Below are 27,592 nucleotides of genomic sequence, written 5' to 3'. Positions count from 1 at the left end.
ATGGTCAGCCATCGTTTCTGTTGTCGTTTGCAAAAAAAAAAAAAAAAAAAAAAAAAAAAAGAAATCCCCTAACAAATGCCTCACTGCCACTTCTTCATTAGAGCATGGCTATTTTTAATACATTTGGGTCTTAAACACTGCCACGGACTGGAAACAATTAACACTAGTATGTTAGTAGCTGCCCTCAACATGTCCTTACCAGAGGCAAGATCATTCACCCCTCACTATCCTGGTCCCTAGGAACCCAGTTTTATGTTAATTAGGCCAGGTCCCCTTCAGGAGACCTTGGCTGTCCACCACTGCACAATAAACAAGCAAGGAGATACCGCTCTGAATCCTGGGGCTCATACCCAAAGATCTATCTGGATGCATTAACACAGAAATACTACTAAAGTTAACCCAGCGCTGGCCTGGCTGTCAACCATTAATCATTCATGCTGACAGTTTATTTTACAGTCTTGTTTGAAGAGGCAATCATCCACATTTTCTTCAGATTGAGCTTGCAAAAGTGGAACTATCTCCTCTCTGCCTCTGTGAACCACATGGGGAGATGATTCTTTGCTGCCAAGACAAATGATTTAAATATTGACATCAAATACAAGGAAAAGAAGAGCAGCAAAGAAAGTGTTAAGTATTCACAGCAGAAACCTTCCCTTCTTATGAGATTTCACCCGTCTTAGACGGTTCTCAAAGTCAAACAAAGGACTTTTCAATGTCTCCAACCTCCACTATATCAGACATTATCCACAAAGGGTAAAGTGAGGACATATAAAAAAAAGAAACAGGTGAAGCCACCGGGACTCTGAAAGAAATCCTCTTTGTGTGATGTTCTGATGTTGAGTATTATGACATGAGTTTGTCCATTTCACTAATGGAAGCTGATTAAGGCTTCATTTACATTTCTGCCAAAGTAATCTTGCACCATTAAATTAAAACAAATCTGAAATGATGTCACAGTCACACATGGAAATAGCTCTGTATCTGACTTTTCTTATCGATGATTTGAAGCGAGTTTGCTGTTATATGTTGTTAGGTATGAGGAGGAGGGGCAGTTATAAAGGTAATTGAAACCGTTTTTTTTCATGAACGACTGTTGAACAATAATGCTCTATTGATTTACCACAAACTGTTTCTGTTTCAGCCGAGGACGTTGAGTAGCTCCGTGAGCAAGTTAAATGGACTTGGATGACTTAGATTGATTTAATAAATGTGGCAAATAAGCGTCAAAGAAAAACAACTATGACACAACTTTATTTTCCAAATATTAAAAATATCTCACTCAGCATGCATGTTACAGTAAGTGTTGCTCTGTGTTTTCAAAAGGGGAAAAGAGAGTATGCCAGAATTAACGGAGGACAACGTTCTGTGAGTGAGGCTAATACATACTACCATCTCCACAGAAGCAACTAAAACATGATTAAACATGGAAATAACTTGATTATAGGGTAAACCCTGCTGCAAACCAGCACACCCCCTTCCTGTATGTCACAGAGCAAAGCCAGGCTGCATAGTTAGGAGACATCAGTGTTAATTCTTAGCTCTACAAATATATTCGGCTGCTGAAAGGCATGAAGCACACTAGAAGCAAAATAAACAAGAGACTGTCTGACACTAATGGCCTTATGCCTTTAAAGGACTTCTAAATAAAATGATAAACAAGTGCTGGCCTGTAAATGAAGCGAATGGCTTCTGCCTCACTATTATAAGTCAGCTATCAATCTTTACCCAAATTGTTTAGTGGACAAAGTCCCTGTTTACTATTCTAGTCAGCCTCCACTGCTGGTCCTCAGCAGTCTCTTGTATTATGTGTCATGGCAGAGAGTCGAGACGTTTTATGCAGTGGCAGATGCTTTATTCAGTGGCACCTCTGCAGCTTTCTGTGGTGGGAAACATCAGAAATAGCAGTCCAACATGTCTACTAGCATGAGGAAGTGGTTAACGGATCAATGAAGAGATGATCAGGTGACTGGACTCTGCATATCAGGAAGATGCCGAGACCGTGACTGCAAGGCTCATCTGAAGCCCTGAGCCCCCTGTCCTAACCGCTCATATCTGTCAGTGGGTGGGGAATGAATACCAAGCATGAATAATAGATTATCCCTGATATTTTTAGGTGAGCCAAGCTTCCAATCTTGCAGCTCATCTCTGGATTCTTTATTTTACTTATTTATGGCCGCCTCTTCTTGTGTGAGAGACAAGAGTATTACTCAACCTCTCTATGCCTCTTCCTCTGTCCAGTAAAGAACTGCAAAGTGTTGAGTGCTTCTCGAAAGCCAGAAAAATGTCAATGAGGCAAAATGTCACAAAGTGTGTTACGAGGGCTTTCCTCAAGTATGGGCTGACACTACCACTGAAAGTTCAAAATCCAGCAGAGTACGAGTTGACGCCAGTCCATGTAATTCATATATGTAGATTTATTCATTTTAATATAACAAAGTGAGTGACCACTGATGCTTCTTAATATTCACATCAGAAACTGAGGCGTAGAGGCGCATATGTTGCATAAGCGATAAAAACATGTGTACCTGCAAACGCTGAGGTAAGATGGACAGCATTAGGTTTGCCAAGCAGCACATTATGTACATTTTATTTAGCACCCATTACTAAGATGTGTTATGATGCAATTTAAACGGAAGAAAATAATCCTGCTTGAGTGTCAGTCGCCTCTGCTGAATTAGATTCTTCCTTTTAGAACAAAGCAATCGCCCTGCTGAATTAAAACAGCGATGTCTGAAACCAAAACCTTCTGCTGTTATTTAATAAAGGGAAAAAAACCCCACAAATAAATCCATGCTCTTGAGTTTGTTTGATTTGTCTGCTGTTTTTTGACAACATTTAATATGTCTTTACTCATCAGACAAACATTTGAAATACTCTCAACTTATCTTTTCTTACTTTATTTTCCGTTTGACTGTTTGTTTTTCAGGAGTATAGTAAGCCAAGATGAAAGGGATCCACAAGCAAGTAGGATGCAAATACGGTGACAGAGCCTCACACGCGTTTAAGAGATGAAAAGAGAAGGAGACAAAGGGAGAGAGAGGCAGGGAATCTTAGGGGACTTTGACAGTCATCCTGCCTGATATGAAAGCATCTCAGATTCCAGGGCTGGGGTGTCGTGAGCCCTGCCTCTGGGAGTGGGCCGCATATGGATTACAGTAAAAGTAATCACAATACATGAATATGAGATGCCTTTCGTGCCAGGGAAAAGCTCCCTGCTTTTTGCCACATTCTATGTTTGTCCATCATCATCTGTCCATCAACCTTTAAACTATGCATGCCACCGGTCCCTCCCCGGTTTAGCATCTTTTGCCTATAGCTGCATCCCCCTGCCTGCATATTCTGGTAAATAAGAAAATGGTTTTACATTCACTAACACATCCAATAACCATAGCATAGTCATTACAACAGCCCACATACATGATGTAAAAAAGAAAGCATCCTAAGTAGATTAATTAAAATGTAAGATTATAAACCCAGAAATTACTTATTCAACAGTCAACACTGTCGCATGAGAACAAAGATGATGCAGAAAATATAAGTCATTCAAGTGGTCTGTGGTAGGTGGAATGTACTCGTGACTCACTTTCCATCGAAGGGGTTGGCTCCTGGGATGATGTGGGTGCTGTCCCTGCCCACCAGGAAGTGCACGCGGTCGTAGAAAGTCTGCAGGTTGCTCTGTGTGGAGGACATCTGTGTCTCCTGGATGATGTCCAGGGGGTCCGGGGAGCCCACACACAGAGTGGTGGTGTGACAGGTTGCCTGCAGACAGCAGTCTGGATCCATGCAGTCCACCAGGCCATCTGACAAGGTCAAACAAGTCACAGAACACACACTGTCCCTTTTAACAACAGCCTGGACACATACCTGGCAAAGGAAACTAAACATATGAGTCATCAGGGGCATAACTTTCACATTTGAACGCTGTTTAACTACATGCCTGGAGTCATGTTAAAGTTTATTTATTTGAGATAAAATATAGGAGAAAGAGCTGCTGTGTCTTGCACTTTACTTTAAAGAAGTGGGTCATTGGACTAGCTACCCTTTGCTTCCAGGGGCCTATATCGCCAGATGGGTGATAAAAATAAACCCTGCTGTCAGGAGTCAGTCAAATCCCCAGCAGAACCCTGTCTTTGCCAGAGAGAGCCCCGATGTAACTGCACAGTGATGGGGAGACAAACAGCCCCTGCATAAATAAGGGATGCTAGTGCAAAGCTTAAGCCCAGAATGAGGTCTGGAAGAAAGGAAGTCACGTCTTTGACTTGGCCTCAAGAGTGGTGCAGCCCCCTGGCTGGCTCTGTGTGTGTGTGTGTGTGTGTGCCTGGCCCTGCTCGGGGCTAGTTAGGGGGCATAGCAGGGACTTTCTCCTGAGGCCAGTGCATGCTTAGGACCTCAGGCCAGCTACTATGCTTTTCCAATAAAAACCTGCTGTCCAGGTGAATGACTGGAAGCCAGTCCTCATCTTGAGCATAGTACAGTTTATTCTGAAGAACAAAGGGGTTCGTTTTATCGTCAACCCATGTCTATTTAAGAGTCCCTGTATCTGCTTTGCCAGTGACAAAAGGCTTTTCCGTGTGTTGTTTGTGATTTTACCTCCATCGTTGTCCTTGACATCACTGCAGGCAGTTTCCATAGAGGTGTCACAGCCAGTGCCCCTCCAGCCCAGCTGGCACACACAGTACCAGCCATTGTTACCCAGAGTGCACCTACCATTTCCATTACACAAACCAGGACAGCCCTCTGCATGACAAAAAAAAAAGCACAAATACTGAGATCGGCACAGAATATCAAAACATGCAGGTTTAAAAGTAACAGATAAAAACTCTTCTTTGTTTTTGAACAAACATCCACCGTAAAAGAATAAAACAATGTGGCCTAGTATGATGACAATGATTTGTTGCCGATATTTTATCTGGGTTGCAATAAACTAAAAGAACATTCAGATTTAAAACGGCTGAGGGGGGGGCTACATATTGGCCCTCAAATGAAGTTGATTAATTTGATACACCTTATGTGAAGCGTCTTATATCCCTGTGTAGTCGAATCGGATAAGAGAGATCTTCTAAATCAATATTCACTCATTACTATAATCGACTGGCCTCCAGTATCTATGCCACTACAGCTGGGTAATGAGAGTATATATACGTGTATATGCCGGCAAATAATTTGATCCGTTTTCATGTAATATTCGAATGTGACCATCATCATGATCATAGCATTTCAAAAAAAGGAACACGTTGAACCAAAACTGTGTAAGTTAGTGAAAAGGGCTTGATATCATAATTTGCCCTCGTTTTTGATAAATTGGCTCTAATTTGACTGTTCTTAGCAATCAATAAGATTCTTCGTTCAGGGAGAGTCCTTGTCTTGTCATTAAGCGAAGGAGAATGCAAAATGAAATAGTAGGAATAGATAAGGCTGAGCTCATTTGGTGTTTTGCAAGAGAAGACTTTGCTGTCACTAACTGTTCCTGGACTTGTGACCCCAGGGGAGCTGAAAGCAGGCTGGAGCCAAACGACAGGTGAAACATTCCTCCGTCTCTCTCTGCAGAGGTCCACACAAGGGCGTAGATCAGAGGATGGTCTCAACTATCTTTTTTTTTTTTTTTTTCCAAGAGCTGTTTGGCAGTTATCTGCTACCTTACGATTCTTATCCCCTTGCTGAGGCAGAGGGTTATATAAGATATCAAACGCACAAGTCTGTCACAGTTTGTGTTGTTAGCAAGCTGCATTGATATAGAGAGAATGTTAAGCTGACCCATTTTATCAACTAAAAAGACTGGGGCAGCTGCCTCGATGCTCTTACATCACAAAGGCAGAAGAAGAGCGAGGGTATAAGAGAGCAAAGAAAGAGAGAGAGAGAGAGAGAGAGAGAGGGACTGCTGCAGTGAAGTTGAGACATGTAGTGAAGAGAGCAAGATCAGTTAAGAGAAGAAACGGCGTCGAGAATAAAAAACAGAGGAAGATGTTTAGGAAGATAGAAGGTACTTGTTGTACTTCAAATTCTTAGCAGTGTGATGCATCAGTCGCATTTTGGTTGTCGCAACACAAAGAGGGAACAAGACATGAGTCGTAGTGCGAACTTGGATCATAGGACCATCAACACTAAGACATATCTAATGTGAAGTTGTTGCTAATAAACAGTGATATGAACTAAAACACAAACAGCAGAATTTATTGTACATTTATTGTAGAAACTGAAAACAATATCCCTGTTTTTTTCTTTTCTTTTCTGCCTGTTGTCCAGTTCGTCCTCTATAGAAAGTCACTAAAAATGTATTAATATAATGACTATCTGAAACGATCTTAACCATGTTAAAAAAAACCAGTCATGAACTATGATAAGTGTAAGTAAGTAACTTTAGACTTAAAAAGAAAAAAAGATATGGATTTGGAGTAGACACATGGGGTTTCATTAGACTGTTTGTCTTAAAATAGTAAATGAAAAAAGACCAACCAGCATGCAGCCTGTTTAATAATGGGGGAAACGTGTAAATAATTCATCATTGTAAGAAAAATGAAAAATCCCATCCTCATGTCCGTCTGGTTTCCCTGAAGAAGGGGGAGTCGCTGTTGAAGACTAATGCCATAAACGAGTGTCTTGCCTCTGAGACACATTTGGGCATTACCCATCCTTTTATTGAGCAAATGGACAAAGCAACTCTAGTTAGACCAGTGGAGGCAGATGATTAGTAAGCTCCGAATGTTTATTACAAGGATAAATAAAGATCCGCTCTCTGCTGGCACCAGTTCATTGTAATTGGCAGGCCTTTCAGACTGGAGCCCCTGCTGAGCCCTGCCCAAGCCTGCCTGACACAGCTCCAAACGTGAGGCTGCAAGTGTTCGACGGACTCCTCTGGCAGCCGCTGTCATGCCAGGTGGTCCATTACCAAGGACACAGGGAGAGGGAGAGAGGGTACTGGAGGCAAAGAGGCAGGGTTGCTGCAGAGCCTCCACCCCCTGCTTGCCCTGCACCAACCAGACCATGAACTCTTTTAATTAGAGAGGATGCGGCCTCAGCACCTATCAGGCTCTACTCACAGCTGCACACTCATCCATAATGCATGGCACAAGTTATAAAGCCCCTTTTTCCGAACACCTCTCTATTAAAAAACCAAGGCTGCACACATACCAAATATTCAAGACATCAAGAAAGCAGCACAACTTGACTCACCAGGTGTGAAAGTGCTAAGTGGAGATTACTGTGTGACAATATGGCAAAAAGTTGATGGGAGGTGGGGATCTCTTGAATGACTTGTTCAGGGGCAGCAAGATGTGCAGGGTGTTTGCATATGTCAATGTAGGGGGAGAGCATGGTGTGTGTGCATGATTTGTTAATGCTGGCTTGGGTTACAATGAGAGGAGGGCAAAATAGAAGGAAGGAGGAATGTCATACCTTTCACTACCTTATCCAGATAGTGAGCTTGGGAGATAAAAGACAGGACATATAAGGGAGGTTTGAACAGTGCCACTTCCATGGCAAGACAGCAAGGCAAGGTGTTAGTTTACATTACAAAAAGATAAAAAAAAGAAAAGAAAAGAAAAATGCAGTCATGAAGCAAAATCATGCATTACAAGCAACACAACAAATACAATCCAACACAGAGGGAGAGGATGGAGACAGACAAAGAGGGGGGGGGGGGGAGGGGTGGAACACATAAAAAGAGAATGACAGAGAGAGAAAGAAATCAAAAAAGTGTTAGAGAGAGGGTAAAAAAGTGATATGTTCAGAAAGAACATTTCAATCTGTTCCCATTTATCAACTGCTGGGATCGGCAGAGTATCTCCGGGGAGTATTTCAAAAGCAACATGATTGATGCACATATTACCACCCTTAAATCTCTCAAGCAATTTCCTACAGGAGGTCAGGGAGTTCACCAAAAAGCATTTTTAATCCTCAAACCCCTCCACAGCCGACGAGGGCACCAGAGGCTTTTGGCAACGGTGAAGGCCGAACTGGAACTCCTGTGCTCAACAGCGTGGGGTTTGAGGCCGACGCGAAGCTCTCAATAATGAAAATTGATTTAAATTGAGATCTTTGGCTTCTTAATGGATGACACTGAGGAATATTCTTGTCGAGGGAGTGGGGATCTCAATATGGCACTTATAAAAGGCCCATCAATAATGTAAGGCCGGCATATAAAACATTCACAGACTCAGTCAGGCCCTGTACTCAGGCAGCCCCGCTCCGAGATGTGCAAGAAAAAGGATCTTCATCTACTTTGAATTTAGGATAAATGTTCACCTATACGAAATGAATTCTCTACTTTTGCCCCATCTCCATATAGAGTCACATGTGTGGGATTTGCACGTTTCTGTCACTGAAAAGCTGTGGCAGTGGGGGGGGGGAAAGAGATGGCCTTTGTGTTTCCACTTCCTCCCTGATGCTTGAGTGGCTGGATCATAGAATTATAATGAGTCAGCTATCATGTTAGCTGGCAGATGTCAACAAAGCACTGCTGGATCTATTACTCGTGCTCTCTTATTCAAACAAACTCAAAAGAATGCATGATGTTTCACAGGATATCCAGACATTCCTGTGTTAAATGTTATTCAGTAGCTCCTTACCACAACATCAAAGTAAACACGGGGTATGAAGACTTTCTTCAAAAATATGTAATAATATATTTTTATAAAACAAATGTGTTCATTTGATTCAAGTGAAAGAAAGAAATAAAAGGAGAAGAAGAGTGGACAGGAGGAGACGGGAAAGAGAATAAATGCAACACAGAAACAGAGAGGTAGAGTGGAGATCTTTCAAAGCAGGCAGAAAATAGCAAGTCCTCCACATGGTCTTCTCTAGTGTCAAAAGGAGGTTTGACAGTCCTGATGTTAAGTATCATGATGCTCACTGCATTAAAACACTTCAAGATAGACTTGAAACACAAACAATATTCAAACCTCCGAAGTTCCATAAAATCAACTCAAAAATATTCCATGTCATCTCTTTGGCCGCGGGAATATCTACTGGCTTACTTAAGATGACTGCTTTCTTCTATCTGTTGTTTTTGTAATGATCTATAACTGTGTGTGGTCACTTTGGAGTGTCATCTCTTCATGAACTTCAAACAAAAAGTTGGATCCTAAATATATTTTCAATAAAAAATGTATTGTATACTTTTATTTCGACTCTGTAATGGAGGTCAACTAAATATACAGATCCAACATTAACAGCCCATACAACACATACCTTACTATACTGAATGAAACACATGGGCACTTACAGATCAGTCTCTGTTAACTCACTGAAAACTTCCTTTACATTTTAGAGCCTCAAGGCTTTTAAGAAAACTTTTGACACTTAGTCAAGGTCTCATGAACTTAACTTAACTGCAAGCTTTTTAAAGAAGAACAATTGTTAGTATAAACACACAGCTTAGAGAGGTGGTTGACCTGCTCACAATGACTCACATGTCAGCATTTGAAATAATAGTAAATGGAAAAGGGGGCAAAGAAAGCGATGGGGAAGAGGATGAGTAAAATGAAAGGACACCTTAGCACATTCCCACATTAAAATGCATGAAGGCAAGCCTCAGATCCTTGAGTAAACCTGTTCATGCTTTACCGAGTTGCACAAATTCAATTAAGCATGCTTTTCCCTCTCTTCTCCAACTGGACCAATCCCCTCGCACCCAGCGCTTCAGACACACACAAGCAGACAGACAGCCTATGCTTTTGTTGGCCCCCAAACACACAGACATACACACACGTATAGAGTCCCCCACCCTGACCCGAGACCCCTCTCCATCCTACCAATAGTGCAGTGTTCTCCGTTCCAACCAGGACTGCATTCACATTTGCCGTCCTTGCAAGTTCCGTGTTCGTTGCAGCGAGGGTGACACGCCCTCTGGTCACACCCAGTGCCCATCCAGCCGTCGTCGCAGCGGCAGGTGCCTGACACACAAATGCCATGGCCACCACAGTCCGCTGCACAAATCTCTGTGGGAGACAGGGACATAGAAAGAGACAAAAAAACAGGGGGGGCACGTCAGACAGAATGTAAGGAAGGGGGGGGGGGGGGGGGGTGGAAGTGGGATGGAAAAGGGAAGACGAGGCAGTGACGGGACAAGGGTGAAAGAAAAGACAAATCCAGGAGTTATTGTCAAGGAAAGGCGGCCACGCTCCACTACCTTGTCTGAAGCCAGCTGAAAAGAAATTCCTGCACCTCATAAGGGGCAATCCTTTTTGACAATACAAATCTAATAAGTCCATTACAAAGAAAAGACATGGATTGTGGCGGCCTTAGCAGATTCATTCTTCTCCTTGCCTCTTCTTCTCTTTGTAAAAATCACCTCTTTCTTCCACAAAGAGGAAAAAAAATTAGTGTTGGAATTTCTTAAATTTTCTGGCAACATTATTAGAACTACCTTTTTTTATGAAACAGAAAATGTTACACTCTTATTTTTTGTAAATGCTGTTTTTTTTTTCTTCCTCCACATGCTTTGGTAACAGCTAAAGGCAGCAGTTAAGGCTTGATTGATTCAAGGCACAGGATGTCAACATGCTGCTTTTTCTACCCAAGTGCAGTGTAGCAGAGGAACAAGTACATTCATGGAAAGAGGGGGGCCGAGAGACGTAGCCACAGTAAACCACTGCGGGCGCTTTTGTGTGGCAGCTGAAAGACCTCCCTGACAGGCTCGGGTAGAGCTCGCGACATTACCCACGACTCATGAACTCCAGGGAATGTACGACAAGACGAAAGCTCATGGAAATCAAACACTGACAGATTTATTATGAATCTCATTGAAATGTGAACCTCTTTATTAACTATTCGGTTAAAAAAAAAAAAAGGCTTAGCAGTTTGGGCATCAGGGAACAACAGCCATGTATTCCTTGCTTATTAGCCGAGCTAATTCAAATCTGACCACAGGGGATCAAACTGGAGGTAAAATCTTTTAATAAGTCAATTACAGCCTTTTCAGAGTTACATATTTAATTTTAGTGGTATTTTCCTGCCACCAACCATAACATGACATTACCAGCTTAAAAATCTGGTGAATAAACACTCACCTTTCCCTGCTAATTACAGCCTGGCACTTTATTAGACTATAGAGATAATCATTTTAGAATTTGACTTTAGATTTGGTTGTAGAGTGTGCATTTATATCACTGTCTGTTATGACTGCTAATACACACATACAGACAAACATTAAACATGAAGTAGCTACACAGGTTTTCCCATCAATCCTTCTTGTAGATCTATGCCTTCTTCCTCCCTAAAGAGGACATTAACAGCATTAAATAGGAGGTGCTAATGACCATAATGATCATCTTGAGTGATCCCATTAACACATTTGTTGAAAAGCCAAATTGCAAAAAAAAAAAAAACTGACCACACATTTCCCAGAATTATTCACACACACACACATTGGTGAGAGAAAGCAGACCAAAGCTGACTGACACAACAGCTCACTTGGAACACAGGAGAGAGCTTTAACGTGATAAAGATGCAATTACAGCCTGCAGGCAAACCCTCATTATCTACGGCCAGAGGAGCCCACTGTGAGAAATACCCCCATCCCCCTGATGGCCGTTACCATTTGCACTAAAGGGCCGTGTAAACAAACTTTCCTCTGGGTGGGAGAATGGCAAAAATAGCATAAAAACACACATATTAAAGGACATAAAACCTCAGGCATTGTTGTAACAGTATTACTACCAACTGTGTACACCCAAGTTGCACTGTTCTAAACCCACAGGAGAAAATGAATTGGTTCATTAGAAGTATTGGGGATGGGAAGATTATTGAAAGCTTTCCATCTTTTCATTCAACAAGTCTACAAGGTTAAATTATAAGCTGCTAGCTGTGCTACCCTACTATCAAGATTGGTGTTGTATTAGAGGACAGAAAGCTCGACAATGGACAGGATAAAGGCGGATAAAGAGAGTTCGTTCACTGGAAAGCAAACTCAGACTAACTGCCCATTTCCCTCTAAATCCCCGGGATTACCTAATGGGTCATTGTGTTTGCCTGGGACAGGAAGAGATTCACAAATCCAAGTGACTTCTTCATTTGAGAAATATTTTTGTGAGAATACTAATTATGTTGTCTAAATTAAAGCAGATGAAGGTTGAGAATGCCTAGAAAACAGACCTGTTGTACCGATGATCAACACATACACGACATCAGAGGTCTGTTCAAACAGAGTTCTCTTTAGCTTTCATTTGCAACAGAGAAGCCATGAAACATGAACATAGGCTCATGTTGATTACATGAGGTGAACATTTTGAAATCATTCAACCGGATCTGCTTTTTCCCCCTGGAATTTTCTTTGCATCTGCCAATACTTCAAGTCAGTCAATGAGATATTTACATTGAACAGCTCTTTAACAATCGATCACTTAAAACACTTCCATTTTAGGAAACACATATTTGTTCAGTTTAAGGGGGGCAGGCTGCTGCCAGATGTGAGCCCAAATTGTACAGGATTTGTTCAACCTCAGATCCTAAAGAAGGTCTATTCTGCCTTTCTGCCTACTGAGGGCACGGTCACACTGGCCATCCGTACCTTGCCCCGTGGGGGGGGGGGGGGCAATCGTGTTTGGGTACAGCACGGTACGGATGGCCAGTGTGACCGCACCCTGAGAGAACATTCCCCATGGACTAAATGAACACAATGGGAACAATCCTCCAGAGCAGAGAAAGCTATCATCAGCTGTGAGCCCGGCGTCAATGTGAAGAAAGCCAGAACTGAAGAACGAGCAGTAACTTGCATTAGATCATGGCTCTGACAATATCCCTGCTCTGCGTTTCCCTCTTTTCTGTGGCTGCTAGTTAACCATGTGGAGATTGAGCAGGAAACCATTTGTAAAGGAAATAGATTTCCATTTTAAATCAACCAGAGTCTGATTGCTAGCTGTGGACCTCCAGTTGATCATTGATTTGAATAATTGAATCTTTTTGTTGGACGTTTTCTTTCAACCCAATCAGAAATATTGACTTCTAGGACGATCCATGAAATATAAATAGAATCCAACACTGAAATCAAACTGTCACTGTACATGGCTGCATTATTTCATTTGTTAATCATTGAACTATTAAGAATTCTGTGTAGGTTCTCAGTCATCAAGGTCAAGGTAATTTGAAGCTCGACTCAGGGGTAACTGGGCTTGTTTTCACCTCTCCTCTGAAAGGCTTCTTCAGTTCAGTTATTAGGATTTGTTTTCATAGCATAGCATCTTAATTCTAACCATTACAGAGGTGCAACTACCAATCATTTTTAAGAAGCGGCTACATTTTAAAGCACATTACATGAGGACAAAATTACTTAAAAAAATAGACTCAAATTAAATAAAGCCTTAGTTAAATTTGATAAGCCCTATGAAATGGTTTCTGTGAATGCACTGACTTGGTAATCAGAGCAAAATCAGCACTGGACTGTGAAAGGGAATTCTGCCAATGTTTACTCTCATATGAGAAAGGCACTCACCTGTAGAGCAGTCATGGCCTGTCCAGTTGGGATCACAGCTGCAGGTTCCTGTGTCTGCCAGAAAGGCTCCATGTCCAGAGCACTGGTCCATGCAGGAGGCCCTGGGGCTCTCACATCCTGGCCCGCCCCATCCCACAAAGCAGTGACACTCTCCCTGCACACATACCCCTCGGCCTGAGCATGTCGGGTCCAGGCAGTCCACTGAAAGGATTTCAAACAGAAGTAGTTAGACACACCATTCACCTGCTGTTTTCCTCTTTCAGAGACAACCTGGTGTCTCTCTTGGTCCCGATTAGAAGGACGCATGAAGTAGGCCACAGCAGCTCAGATACAGCTGCAACTAGCTTAACACACGTATAATGAATGTAAAGAGAGAACACACAGGAATGATGTGAGATTTAAAAAAAAAGAAGCTAATTATAAGTCTGTTATCATACTGGGGCTTATGGCACCAACCTACAGATGCTGCCCACACTCCTGCTGGCACCTTCCCATTGTCCCTTTATGAAAAAGCATCCTTGAAAAGAAAGTGTCTTAATATGAGCATGTTTCTCTAAAATGAAAGCTACAATGATGAGTAGTTCATAGCCAGGAAAACCGACACCCACATTGACTGAATAGAAAGGAGAAAATGGGTTAAAGTAAGGAAAAGCCTCAGGCAATAGTTAGAACTTCCAAGGGAAGAGCATGCTCAACTGCAGATCAAAACGTCCTTGTACCTGCTTCTTTTTTTTTTTACTCTAGCATTATAAATTGTATCAGTTTCATTGAAATGCAAATATCAAACTAATGTGTTCTTGGCATATTGTTAATGTTTGTAAAGATTGTGGGAGCAAATAATCGCAATAATAACATTCTTTCTACCAAACGATATCCGCATGGCACACACAGATGGCAAACGGGCGCCAAGACAGAGTAGAGTCTAGCCACTGAGAGCAGCAGGCCACGCCATGGCAGCTCCCCTTTACCATGACATAAATGGCTATAAAGGCCGTTATAGTAAGACAAACAGGATCTTTCGCCTCTTAGCAGATGGTTTGGGCACAAGGCTCAAAGATCAGAAGCTGACTGACAAGAAACTCTCTCCTGGCAATTAATCATTGTGCCTGAAGGTCGCACGGAAGAAAGGTGCAAATGTTAAAGGGCCCTCGTGCACATTCCCCTCCACTCCTTACCGCGAACACTCCAACCAAAATAGAATGGGCGCCTATGGATGTCACAAACCCCCATTTGTCAAACTCTCAGGGGCCATTTTTCATCTTGAAATGAGAGCCTTCAAGAGCTGACAAACACAATGGCTCCTTCAATCTTATCTGGTCAAGCCTTATCCAGCATCATGAATGTGGAGTTCCTAATGGATTAACATCAGACTGGGTGTTTCAGACAATAAATGGACTGTTTTGATTAAGGTGGTGCCTAATATCATTGATTAATGTAGGGAAAGTCACCTAGGAAACATATTGTGGAGTGTTATGGTTAATGCACTCTGCATAGACCATGTTCCGTCTTTACAAGATAGACTGTTAAATAAGCCATACAGACTTAATAGCTGTTCTCATTATAAGTATTTTTTTAAATGTCAAGCACTAACAAAGTGTTGGTTACAGCAGCAATATTATGTAGGATTTGATGTTTAGGATACATAAACATGACTTATTTAAACAATCACCTTCTTCACAGTTTTCTCCCTTGTAGCCCGGATTGCAGATACAGGTTCCCACGATACAGGTCCCATGGCTACTGCAAGTGATGTCAATGCACTGGTTTGTGGGAACGTCACACTCGGAGCCCTTCCAGCCGCTGTGACACATGCAGCGACCTTTAAGGTATTGACCATTCCCACTGCATAGCACTGGACAGGCGGCTTTGAAAAGAGCAGACAGCATACATCCAGTTGAATGGATCACTCCAACCATAGCTTCAAAGAATAGTGAGCATGTTCAAAAAGCTGTAATCTGACAATGAGCTTCTGACCAAAAAAAAAAAAAAAAAAAAAAGTATGGCATCATGTGTGTATGTGACAAAAATACTAAAACAAAAAATCCACTCTAAAATCTACACATTGGCTGTCGTCTGCCAGATTCAAATAAAATATCAATCAGTTGTTATTTAAAGTTAGTAATTGAAAGTATAAATATGGTGCCAGTTAACACATGGATAACCACTGGATTATTTTAAGATGTACCATCATTCTAAAACATTGCCTTAAGCTTTTCTTTGTGGTGATTTTAATTTAAAAAAATGAATAACGCCCTGATTTCATTGAATGAAAGAATGAGTCAACACCCAGCACACAATCTTAAGTTCTCTTCTATCTACAGTTTTTTTTTTTTTTTTTATACATTTCTTATATATGTAACACAAGATGCCATGAGAAGAGCTGGGAGTAAAAAATGAATCATCTGCAGATTAACTGCTTAATTTAATAAGTAAAGTCTTAAGGACAATGAAAGAGAAATGTTATATTCAATTTGCTTTGTTGTGGTAATGCAGTGAAGATAATTTGGCCAGCTCTCTAATACGTTCTGGATATGAATGATGCTGATCAATAGAGACATTACGACTGAGGGTGTGACTCACCTCGCCCACAGTCAGGTCCTTTGAAACCTAAAAAGCAGCGGCATGTTCCAGCGACACAGTCACCGTTCCCAAAGCAGTTACTGGGGCAGTCATCAATAGATTCTGCAAGAGAGAAAAACCAGGAGCTTTACTGAGAGATGTGATTTGAAAAACAATTTTCCTCCCACTCATTTTCTCTGGGTTGATTATTATCCCTTTGCTAATGACAGTGATAAGCAGAGGCTTCCACTCCGTCAACATTTTCTACTTGACAGAAAAACATATTTGAGTGTTACTAATGTGTCTTCCAAATGGGAGAATCGACTAAAAGAGTAAACATGTTCTGATCATCTGGGCTTCCAGCAAGAGTCACAAAGCAAATTCTTGGAAGTTCTGAAAGCACTGGATTTGACGTGAGACATGCATCATTTAACAAACCTAATTCATCATTTTTATGGCACACTGCAACCAGACGATTTGAAAGCATCAGCAGCACTGGAACCTACACTTCCCCACTGCCAAGGGAAATGTTAATGTATCGTATTTTCTTCTATGGTCTCATTTTCAGTCTGCTTTATGTGTTTGCAGAAGCAGTGATCAGGCCCGGCAGATTACTTTGTGTTACTGTTTTGTCAAGTCATCACAATGCTACAAGCTGAATTACCTGCACTCTAGTAGGGATTGTAAACACATTGATTTATAATGTTTAATGGCATTTTGTAGGCAGTATGTTGAAGCTGTGATTGTACGTGTTCTTTGATTATTATTCACATTATTTTTAAAATGGACAGGTGTACAGCTTGTGTTAAAAATAATTGAACTTAATGAAAAAAGAATTTTGATCAACTCAATATATCTTGGAATCATCTTATATTCTAATTATGCTCAAATCCAATACTATCTGATAGGATCACAGACCCGATATTTTCAGTCCCCGGGTGATAATATATACATCACCATGTGTCCAATAATCCATTACAATAAATTAAATCTGTAGCCTCTGTAGGACTACAGATACAATTAAGTCACTCTGCTAATTTGGCATATTTACATAGACACATATCGCTTATTTGTCAATTATTATGCACTGTCCTAATTAAAGAAATTCAATTGAATAAACTGAGAGCATTTTTGTGTAATGAAAACGGTTAGAAAAACAAACTCCCAATTATGTTGTCAACTGAATCCTCATCACCATCTAAATCAAATACATTTGCAGAATAATTATTTTTTTACGACAATGTTCTGACAGTTGCTTCTATTAGAAATAAGGCTGACCACTGAACTCTGAGGTGCTCAACAGCAGCAGAATCTGAAACACGATGCTCACTGAATTAAGCCTGAAATGGTGCTGAAAAATATTCAATCTTGTTCATTGCCTACAGGCAGCAGAAGCTCTGAGGCAAAACTTACTGAACAAAGAATCTCTTGTGCTCCACAAAGGGCTAGAAATGTGAGCCATGGATTCAGCTTCCCTTTACTCTGGAGAGTCAATCATCACCGAGGATGCAACGCAAGACAGAGAGAAAAGACGGAGAGAGAGAGAGAGAGAGAGAGAGAGAGAGAGGGGGAGAAAGAGATAGAGGCAGACCAGAGATACAGTAAAATGAGAGAGAGAGAGGGAGAGGCAGTGAGCAGAGAAACGCTGCTGATGTTTTCCATGCTGCAGGCTTCCTTTTGCCATGTTGGGTTTGTGAGGGGATGCAGGGGAGACTGTCCTCTGGGGCGGTGGAGGCAAATCAGCATTTTGGTGGGGATCTGATGGCTTCCAACAACAACATGGACCTAAAGTAGGGGGCCTGTTTTTATGCTCAAAGCTAGAGAATCCAGCATCGTGTGTGGGTGTGGTATGCAGCCATTAGAAATTCCTCCCAGAAGTACAATTATAAAGGAGAGATTCCTGGTAGTAGCTCATGTATATAGGGATGAAAAAAAGGAAAGCAGGAGTGCAACTTATTGTTCACTAAGCAAAGTGCTGAAAGATACAACTTCTGCTGCAATCTACTGACATTTTTAAAAATATTCTTTTATAGAATAATTCCATTATCAGAGAGTGTGGAGTGAAGAGGCAGACAGGAACCAGCGGGAAAGGAGACGAGGACAATATACACCAAGTGTCTTTAAAGTTTATGATGTTGAACCTGCTAATGTTCCGCTTCTATGGCATGTGCTGAAGCAATTTAGCTACCAAGAAACTCCATCTACTGACTTAATAAGCATGGAAGTATTCCACATCATTGTTCCTCTAATTAAGGTTATCTTATCTTTAACTATCATGGGTAATTCTCTGGTGAACAGCAAACCGCAAAGTTAAGCATGTATAATAGAGTAATCATGGACTGCAGTGCTTCTATTCTGAATGCTGTGACGCATTTTAGCAGACTACGCACTCGCCATGTCTACTGCCTGTGTTTCCTGTGAGAGCAGGCGGGGAAGGCCATGAATATCTCTTAGCCACACACTCGACATAGGCCAACGCATAAATCACGGATTCAAGCAGAGCTTCATTGAAATTCATTACCCTTCATATCAGGGGAGCTAACTATTGTGTGAGTCTCTCCACTTGGTGAGGACAGAGAAGCATGCAGTGGGCAGGTTTAATCAGCGCCTTGCCATGCTCTCCGAGGACGCTCAGCAATCCTTGAATGATGGCCGTTTGTGTACAGAGAGAGCTTCTTGCTATACAGTGAGACAGGAGAAAGAGTAAGACATAGGTACCGGGTCTCTGCTCCTCTTTGCTTCGCTCCCCCCTTATAGGAAGCTGTGTCTAGGTTGAAGAATGTCTGGCACCAGGCAGCAGGGACAAATGGCTACATGCTCCAGAGGGCTGTGATACAACACATTCAGTAGGACACGTTTCACATTGCCATGGAGCCACGGCCAAGTAATGAGGAGCAGCCCAGATTAAAGACAGGGACGCTCCATCCCCCCCCCCTCCCCCCTCCCAGATGTATCATAGCAGAGCCACGTGCAGAAAGCATACCGCTCACTTAATCATGTGAAGAGCATCAAGTGCCTCAATGACAGTAGAATAAGAGCATTTTTTCTTTCTACCAACACTGTCAGAATCAGTGAGATAATTTAAAATAGTTAGTGTCTTATAAACAATGCTGCTTGTGTCTTTCAGTGAGTTTCTTCTGGATATTGTTCACATATATTTCTATGCCTGGGCTGCTCTATTTGAAGGTCAACTCTATCCCTCCCCGGCTCAATACAATTCAGGCAGTTGGTGAGATTCAATTTCTGCTGAAGGGCACTTAACCGGTGACCCATTTTAGAAAAGGCCCCTATGCCTCCCTCTGAGCTCCTGTGGGCAGATCAGCTCTGATACAAACGAACAGAAGCAGAATTCTAGCTCTGACTAACACAGACTAACCACCCTATCCCCATCCATATCTGCTGCACAGAATACCTTATCCAGTTGTGTTTTCTCTGACGCAAACCACAGGAGGCCTCCATGCACACCCAGTCAACAATAAGCAAAAGTAAACACGCTGTCCTGACTCCCCCCCCCTCCCCCCTTGTGTCATATCATATATTGAGTATTGAATTACGGCTGTTGCTGGCACACTAAGGGGGGCGCGTCTCTTGCCTGTCTTCTCTTGGTGTTACATTGGTGTTGAGGACAGCTTCTCATCGATCTGCTGCCTGGCACAGCCCCTGTCACAGATGGACTCTGGCCCAGGAGCTTTTAATTAAAGAGCATGTGAGAACAGCTCCCAGCTGCCATCCCTGTGAAAGTCGACACCTCGGGCCCTCTCACACCTTGCTTTATACAGCAGTGCTAATCAAAGGTGCTTTAGGGAGAACAAAGAAAGGCGTACAAAACCAAATCACCTCGACAAAGAAGGATGTATGTCTGAAACACAGCTGTGTGTCACGCAGAGTAAGTCGGAAGACAGAAATATTTTCCCAACTTTGATATATGGAAAGTAGATGGAAATTGGAGCAAATCATGATCAAAAATGGCACAAGCAGGAGGGTATAATCACACTTTGAATTGTATGCAAATGGTTCCCAGAAGCTGGACCCCTGATTCGCTCAGAGACACTCAGGCTAATGAGGATATTATGATCTCTCAATGCCCTACTCAGGGGCATGGCAGGGTAGCACTGATGTTCTGATTTTTGTCGTATTCAACTTCACCTTGATTAACCTGCACTTTCCTTAGCTACTGAAACCTTCCAAAAACTGCCTCTGACTCATGCCCCAGTCTGGGCTGTTTGCTGTCTAGTGCTGCTGGTTGGTATTATAGGGATTATGTGGATTGCTATTACAGGTGTCAGCAGCAGGTCATGCCCAGGGCACTCACCTATGGCTGTGGTGAGGAAGGAGACAGTTTCAGTTTCCTTCCCGTCGTTGTAGATGGCCAGGTGCCAGATGCCCGAGTCCATGTACTGGATAAAACCTGTGTCGTGAGTGGTGATGGGTACCAAACTCCGCTGCATAGCCACAGGGCCCTCCAGACCATGAATGTCCTGGGTGAGGAGCCGCCGCCCATCCAAAAGCTCCACAAAGTCAAACTGCGGACAGACACACAGAAAGTGAGAAAGACTGATAGATGGACCGCAGACACGCCATTAGAGTGACACATGAGACTTGAGTGCTTTCAGCCCTCTTTATAGTGGAGCATCATTTGGTCTGCATGAATAACTCATCATTCCAGAGGAGCCTGAGTAAGTTTTGGCACATCGTGGCTGGATGGGCTGTGATAATTTCATAGTCCATCACATATCTTATATGAAAGCCTTGTTTAAAACTATTAAAGTGGAAAAAAGGGAAGCGGAGGAAATGTTTTTAAAGCCAGTGTTTACCAAATAACATCTGCAACGATTTGCTTCATATCAAGAGACACTCAATGAATACCAATGAGACGGTATTTCCTTTTCATCTACATAAGGAATGGAATCTTGACTCATCTACCACTCCACGTATAATCAGACACAGCAGGAAAACTCCACTCCAGATTATTTCTTTTGAAGTACAAATAGAGGAAAGAGACCCATCAACATCACTACATGATATTTTGACGGAAAAATAAATCACAATGGACGTTGACGCTAACTATATCCATAGTATGAACAACAAGCTCAACTGAACTTACATTTAAGTAAGTTCAAAAGGTATGACAGGTATGATAAATAACATGCTACATCTGATACTGTGCTGCACATAGATGGGTAAATTAGTGCAAAGAAAAATCTCCCCGTCTCTCGTCCCCTGAGCCTTGTATCTTTGTGTGATTCATTGATGATATTGAAGCTGAAAGAAATTTGCTGTAAATCCTATTGTGCAACAAAGAGAGTGATTCATAATACAATAAAGAGATTTATGAATTGGTTTGTATTCATGACACGTTCCTACATGGTTAGATAGATTTTTTTTTTCCCCAACAATTTTCCAATTTCTATCCTGTGGAAGAGGAAGAGGAAAGAGAAAAGCAGAATCTTTACACTCTGCAGACATGATTTTAAACTGTAACACAGAGCTTTGCATTTGCAATTTGTGCTGGTCTCCAACTCTGTTTTTATACAGCTAATAAGCTCAGCAGCAAACAACAGATTAACCAAGCAAGAAATGAATGGGTTTCAGTAAGATTGAAATATTTCCTACCTGTGTGTGTGACGGAGGTAGACCTCTCCTTCCATAGATTCCTACTAAGGCATCTTTGCTCAGGGACACATTAAACTTCAGGTACATGGGATGATCAATGAAGACCTGGGACCTCCAGAAGATACCAGGTGGAATCTGCTGCGCGACCTTGCGCCCCACGTCAATCTCGCCCATATCTATATAGCTGTCATCTGGGAACAAGCTGTCCAATTTGCCTGCATTGCGCACAAAGTGAATCGGTCAGAGAGATCACATCATTAATCCAGAATGTGGAGGGTGGAGGGCAGAGGGAGTCACTCTGCTGCAGCCTGATAGTCTGACCATATCACAGATATTCAATCACATCCCTGTCAGCAGCAGAAGAAAACATTTTTTTTTATGGATGACCCCTGCCACATTACCGTCCCAATTCCAGTTGAGGAGGGAAAACAAAATAAGAAATGTGAGGGTACATCAAAATGTAGCTATATCCTGTTGTGTTTTGTTTATTGAGTCACTGACAATTTGAATTGAGAGAATGAGAAAATGAAATGATAAAATAATATTCATAACCTGATTGCATTCACTATTTCAAAGCACTGACATCCAATGCACATTACGAGACTGCTGCCTCAAAATATTTCATTTCATATATAGTTGTCATCACAGAGATAATATTAAACATGGCTGAACATATGGAGCGGAAAGGATGAAAAAAAAAAAGATACCATATAACTAATTCCATACTGTGATAAGATACAAATAAAGTAAAGTGAAAATTGTATTTACAGTAGAGAGGGATCTCTGACTCAAGAAGCCGCTCATGTATAAATGCCAAACATTTGTCCATATGTTCCATAATACACCTTATATTGGACTCTGTGGAAATGGCAACATCTGTTTGCCCATGTAGACGAGCTAATTTCAGCAGTGATGTCTACTAAAGCAGACGTCCATACAAACTACCCCCAGGACTTGGTGGCAGACACGGCTTTTGGTTACACGTGGCACGGCAGATGGCAGTGTTCTCAGAAGTCCATCAGCGGCGACAGGTTTTATCAGACAGGACAGATTCCCCCGTCTCCCAGATCGAGGTCTCACATAATGCTACAACGCACAGGCTTCCATGTTGGGGTGTGTTTGTATCCATGCGGCACATTAATGGTGTTCTCATATCAGGCTGTTTAAATAAATCAGAAGCCGAGAGCAGTGATCATGGGCCTCATGGTTAAATAAATGGTTGTTGTCCAGGGTATTAAACTACAACACCATTCTCGAAAGAAGAAGTCTCAGAAAGAGACACGTACACTGAGTTCCATCTGTATCACCTTGATAAAACATCAGATAGCTCATCTTTGTTTCTGGTGACAGCACTGCAGAATGAGACTTATTTAGACAGCTATAGCTATTGATTTCCTATCAGCAACGGTTTCCATGCGTGTCTAAGCTTAGCTAATGTCATGCTCGTTGCTAGCTAAACACACTTCACCGTCGGGTAAATGAAACAGACAACTACTGGATTCATCTATATGGTAATGACCCCATCTTCCACCAATTGTAGTCTGCCACTGGCAAATCACATGGTTCAATCTGGGCCCATTTGTTCACGAATGGAAGAAAGCAAACTTTCCTCGAGTCGAGCCGTTGGTACCGTAGGGTGAGCACATGCTTTCTGTTGCTGCCAGGAAAGGCAGCACAGACTTGGAGATGAAAGGATCACATCCGTTCTGAAGAGGACAGAGTGGCTAATCCCCCTCCAGCCCCTGGATACTCCGTCCCTTAAGCTGTCCCATTCTCTTCCTCCAGGAACAAATAACACTTTCCCACTTACAACAACTTTCATAGGATTACATTCAGATCTCTTTGCATGCCATGGAGACCAGTGAACACAATGTGAGACTGGATGGCACAATAATAACAAACTTGTTTAAACTCTAAAATGACATTTGTAAACTTTAGGATTTAAAAAACTTTTTTTCTTCGTTTTTTCTTCACTGATGTGGGTGCAAAAGTGTACTTCAACAAAATAAGATGGCTGCAAAACCATCTGAATAACATTTGCTTCTGTATAAAATCACTTACCGTCATCTTTCCCCTTTCGGTCAGGTATTTCCAAGCCTGTGTTGCCTAGTGGTGGCAAGCTGAGATCAGTAGGAAAGGGTAGGCCACTTGTGTTGTCCTCTGACAGCTGGTACATCTGTCTCTGCATGGGCTGCAGGTGCCAGTTTAATCCGAAAAGGTGCATGGCTGAGGAATCAAACACAAGACAACCTTAGTATTAATGATATTGTAAACTTAATTTAACACAAAGTAACCTCTAGAACCCTCAAGAAAGCCATTTTAGAGAAGTCAATTCTAAAGATAATGAACAATATGTTTTGGTTTAATGGCATTTGTTTCTAAAGTGCTGAGCAGTAAGATCAGAAGATGAATGCTATCCTGACCTCATGGGACAACATCTGTCTCACCCCACCAACATCGGCTTGGACCATCCCCACTGCCCTAAACATTTCAACGACCCCATCACCTCACCGTTCCCTTGCTAAACTAGGGGACAAAAGGAAAACACACCAGCAGGGAGACACCAGGGGTGTTTCAATGTGAACACAGTGGATGAAGTATGCTGATATTTTACAAGGTCGACAAAAGAAATGTCCTCTGGAACAATGGCAGCTGAGTGCAGGACAGAGGAGGAGGGGCTGACGATGACAGATCACCAATAAGAGAATGGACAAGACGAGCTTAGCGAGGCAAAAGCTACCTTGGAAGTCAACAGTCAGCAGAAAAGGCCTGGAAACTCAATATAGCTATTTTATTGGTTTGCTGGTTCTCTTAAGCTCCTCAAGTAAATAAGAACATGATTCAATTATAAAGAGAGGAATTATCTGACAGATTTAGACTGAAGCTGGTAGCAAGACCTCTCCTGTCCTGTCCGTGTTATTTTCTTTAAATGGGTTTTCATTTTCTATCCTTTTTAAGAGAAAGAATCACATCATGTCACCAATAAGCCTTTCAGTGACAGTTCAGACAACTCATACAAACTGGTTTTAGAGGGACTGGTTAGAGGGACTTTCTGATCTAAGTGTCTACATGTTTGACACCATCTCAAAATATGCCTGAATAATAATAAGTATGATAACTCAAGGTTTGTTATTAAGAGCTTGCTTACATCTACAGCTTATTTCTTTGGTTCATAAGCATTGTTGTTTCCTATTTGTATTTGATTTATTAAAACTAGAGGTCGTAGTTTTTTCCTGAAAATTAAAATATACACATAAATACTAGACCTATAAATCAATCATCACTTACGGGCCTCCATACATGTGTGGTGGTGACTGTGTATGCAGAGACCCTGTCCTTTGACGGTGAGTTCTTGAATTACAGCAAAACTGATGTATTAAATATAACAACACGATGCTTTATTCCTGCATTTAGATCTCTTATAGAAGTTTCTCATGATTACGTTTTTTTCTTTTTTAATTGGATGATCACACCTTCTTCAAAGAATATGGGATGTTTTCTGAAATATAAAGACACGTTTGGGTGAAAAGGTAGCAATATTGTGGTTATCAGGAGAAAATGGAACACAAAGATTCCCTTCCAAGATGATGAAAGTTCAACTGCATCACGAGCATCTGCTCTGTGTCTGTCCGGTGTGGAAGTGATGGTGTCAGCGTAGCACCACAGTGAGGAGACAGATGGCTTTATTTGTCATTTTGTAAGCTCCAGAAATACATTTTCTTGTGATTTCTGGCTCTACATTGACTTGCAAAATAAATTTAAAAAAAAAGGCTGTGTCTGTCGCTGGCAGAACCACTGCAAAGTCACCAAGCAGGGTGTCATTCCACGTGTCCTGGTAATCATGTCTTTGTAAGCCCTGTTCCTCATCCATCCATCCCTTGGGAATCTAATGGAAAATGATCGAGGGAATTCCCATCCTTAAGATTTGCTTGAACGCCTTCTCGCCTATCTTTAGTATGCAGAGCATTGGAACTGAGCCAGAGAAGCCTCCTGATTTTGTTTTGCTTGCTCTTCAAACTTTGCAAACACTGTGCAATGACACTCACAAGGCTGCTGCAATTGGTTGCAAAATGAAGACAGGTTGTAGGAATAACAAGGTACTTCTAATGAGATGGCTACAGGCAGAGACAAGCTGTGCCTTCGTTCCAGCAATGCCACTGACCTGTCAAGAGTACTGCACTTCGTAGCATTGCCCCTTTTTCCTGAGCACATGTAGTGCCCTCCTTTCGCTTATCTCTTGGCAGGAAGTTGGGTCACCCCATGTGCCAATTAGGGAATGGAGGTAGTGTAGTACTGTACTGTAGTGAAGCCTTCTCAGCCAATCTGTGAAAGTCAGCGCTTATTGCTAGGGGTCATCTGCCAGCATTCTTGAGCTTCTTATCCAGTGATCTAAAGAGCTCTGTCCAACTAGTGCACACTTAAGAGACACGTATGTATGATGAGTAGAACTCTTTCCCTCAATTTGCTTGCCAAAATCATAAAGTGCTCTGCGCATCTTAAAAAAAAGCCAAAAATTATGTTTTTTTTAAAGCCTACACATAATACAGTATTATATATGCCTTGGACTGTAAAATGTTTTAACCATATGCTACGGATAAAGACTTGGATGGGTGTTAAACATGGTTGCTAATTTCTCACCTAACTCCATTTAGAGCTATCCTTCACTGGCAGCCTTTTGTCTGGATCCATGATCTGTGAGAATTATGTTCACACGTTTACAGATATAAAGAGGAACAAATAACTAATAAAGCCACACATGTCTTAAGAACCACATCATGCTAGCACTGAAATGCTGTATTTCTCTCATACAAAACCACATGAAATCTAAAGTAAAAATAATGTCTGACATTTTCAGAAATCAAATCTTTTTTGGGCTTATCAATTTCCTTTCCTTAGAAATTGGCAATTGGAAGTCTGGAGTATCAATTTGTGCACTTTCTATGTTGGTAGGAATTTAATTATGTAAATTGTAATTTCAAATAAATCAGTTGTAAACAGTTGTAGAAGATTATCCAGATTCTAGCTATGAGACTTACCACCACTCCCGTGCTCAATTTCTCCAAAAACACAAACACATCACAATCAAATAAAAATGTGGATGATAGCTTGATGTATCAGGGACTATTTCTTCTGGTATTCCTTCAGAGTGGAATGATACATTTAAAATAGAAATAGAAATGGATGCTTCCACCTTATAAGAAAAGCTAAAAAAAATGGTATGTAGGTGTGTGATTGCATTACTAATAGAAATTTGCTATTCATTTCATGTGCATGTTTTCAGTGTAGTAGCCTAAACTTAGTTAAGAGTTGTATAGGTTTTGTTTGTTTGGAAAAAGCCACAGTTCAAAGATTTTTGGGTTTGACAAAAACATGTATACTGTATGTCTTCTAACACTATCACCATGTTTTTTAACAACTACAGAAAGGATGAATAGGTTGTGCAATGTCCAAAAACAGAAACCCAGGTCTATATTATCGTGTACTGATTATTCAAAAGTGACAAAAATCATCCGAGCATTATTACAACAGCACACACCTGGGTTGGGATTGCTGGATGTCTTCTGCCTTGCATTAAACGAATAAAGCCACTGAGTTTTCGACTGAACTCCAGTAAGCGCATGAACAAAACAATTGCTTGAGTCAAGACAATGAATCACTGAAAATGGAAAAATTGAATAGAAAAATACCAAAAGCTAAATTATGGCATGAATATAAGCAAAGCAGTGGGATGTTAAAGGCTTGGCAGCAATACGTGGCCAACAGACTAATTTTTGTACCAATGTCTGCCAGTTACAATAAATTAGCTATTGTTCATTTCTTTCCCATCCATACAATCTTTACAAAGAAATATTATATTGGTGCACTGACAATTAAAATTTCCATTAAAAAACATATATTTCAAATTCAGCTGACAAAGAGCTTTATGTTTTTTTCCCCCCTCAATTAAACAGCGACAGACAACTACAGCAAATATCACATAATGAAAAAGTCAAA

At 41.4% G+C, this 27,592-nt stretch overlaps 1 protein-coding gene across 4 annotated transcripts in view; it reads right to left on the bottom strand.

Annotated features, from left to right (window-relative positions):
- Window positions 1-27,592, bottom strand: part of tenm4 (teneurin transmembrane protein 4) — a 138,128-nt gene that overhangs the window by 42,503 nt on the left and 68,033 nt on the right. For 2 of the 4 annotated variants that reach the window (XM_065960321.1, XM_065960323.1), the window contains 10 exons: window positions 23,660-23,824; window positions 21,599-21,813; window positions 20,298-20,508; window positions 16,007-16,108; window positions 15,096-15,290; window positions 13,427-13,627; window positions 9,750-9,935; window positions 7,393-7,419; window positions 4,591-4,737; window positions 3,584-3,800 (listed from right to left, as the gene is read on the bottom strand). In XM_065960321.1, the coding sequence (XP_065816393.1) occupies window positions 3,584-3,800; window positions 4,591-4,737; window positions 7,393-7,419; window positions 9,750-9,935; window positions 13,427-13,627; window positions 15,096-15,290; window positions 16,007-16,108; window positions 20,298-20,508; window positions 21,599-21,813; window positions 23,660-23,824 (1,666 nt within the window). The remainder of the gene's footprint in view (window positions 1-3,583; window positions 3,801-4,590; window positions 4,738-7,392; window positions 7,420-9,749; window positions 9,936-13,426; window positions 13,628-15,095; window positions 15,291-16,006; window positions 16,109-20,297; window positions 20,509-21,598; window positions 21,814-23,659; window positions 23,825-27,592) is intronic. The other 2 variants (XM_065960322.1, XM_065960324.1) reach the window with 1 other exon arrangement.

The sequence above is a fragment of the Labrus bergylta genome, chromosome 11, assembly GCF_963930695.1.
Source record: "Labrus bergylta chromosome 11, fLabBer1.1, whole genome shotgun sequence".
Taxonomy (NCBI): domain Eukaryota; kingdom Metazoa; phylum Chordata; class Actinopteri; order Labriformes; family Labridae; genus Labrus; species Labrus bergylta.
This window is presented reverse-complemented; position numbering and strand designations above follow the sequence as displayed.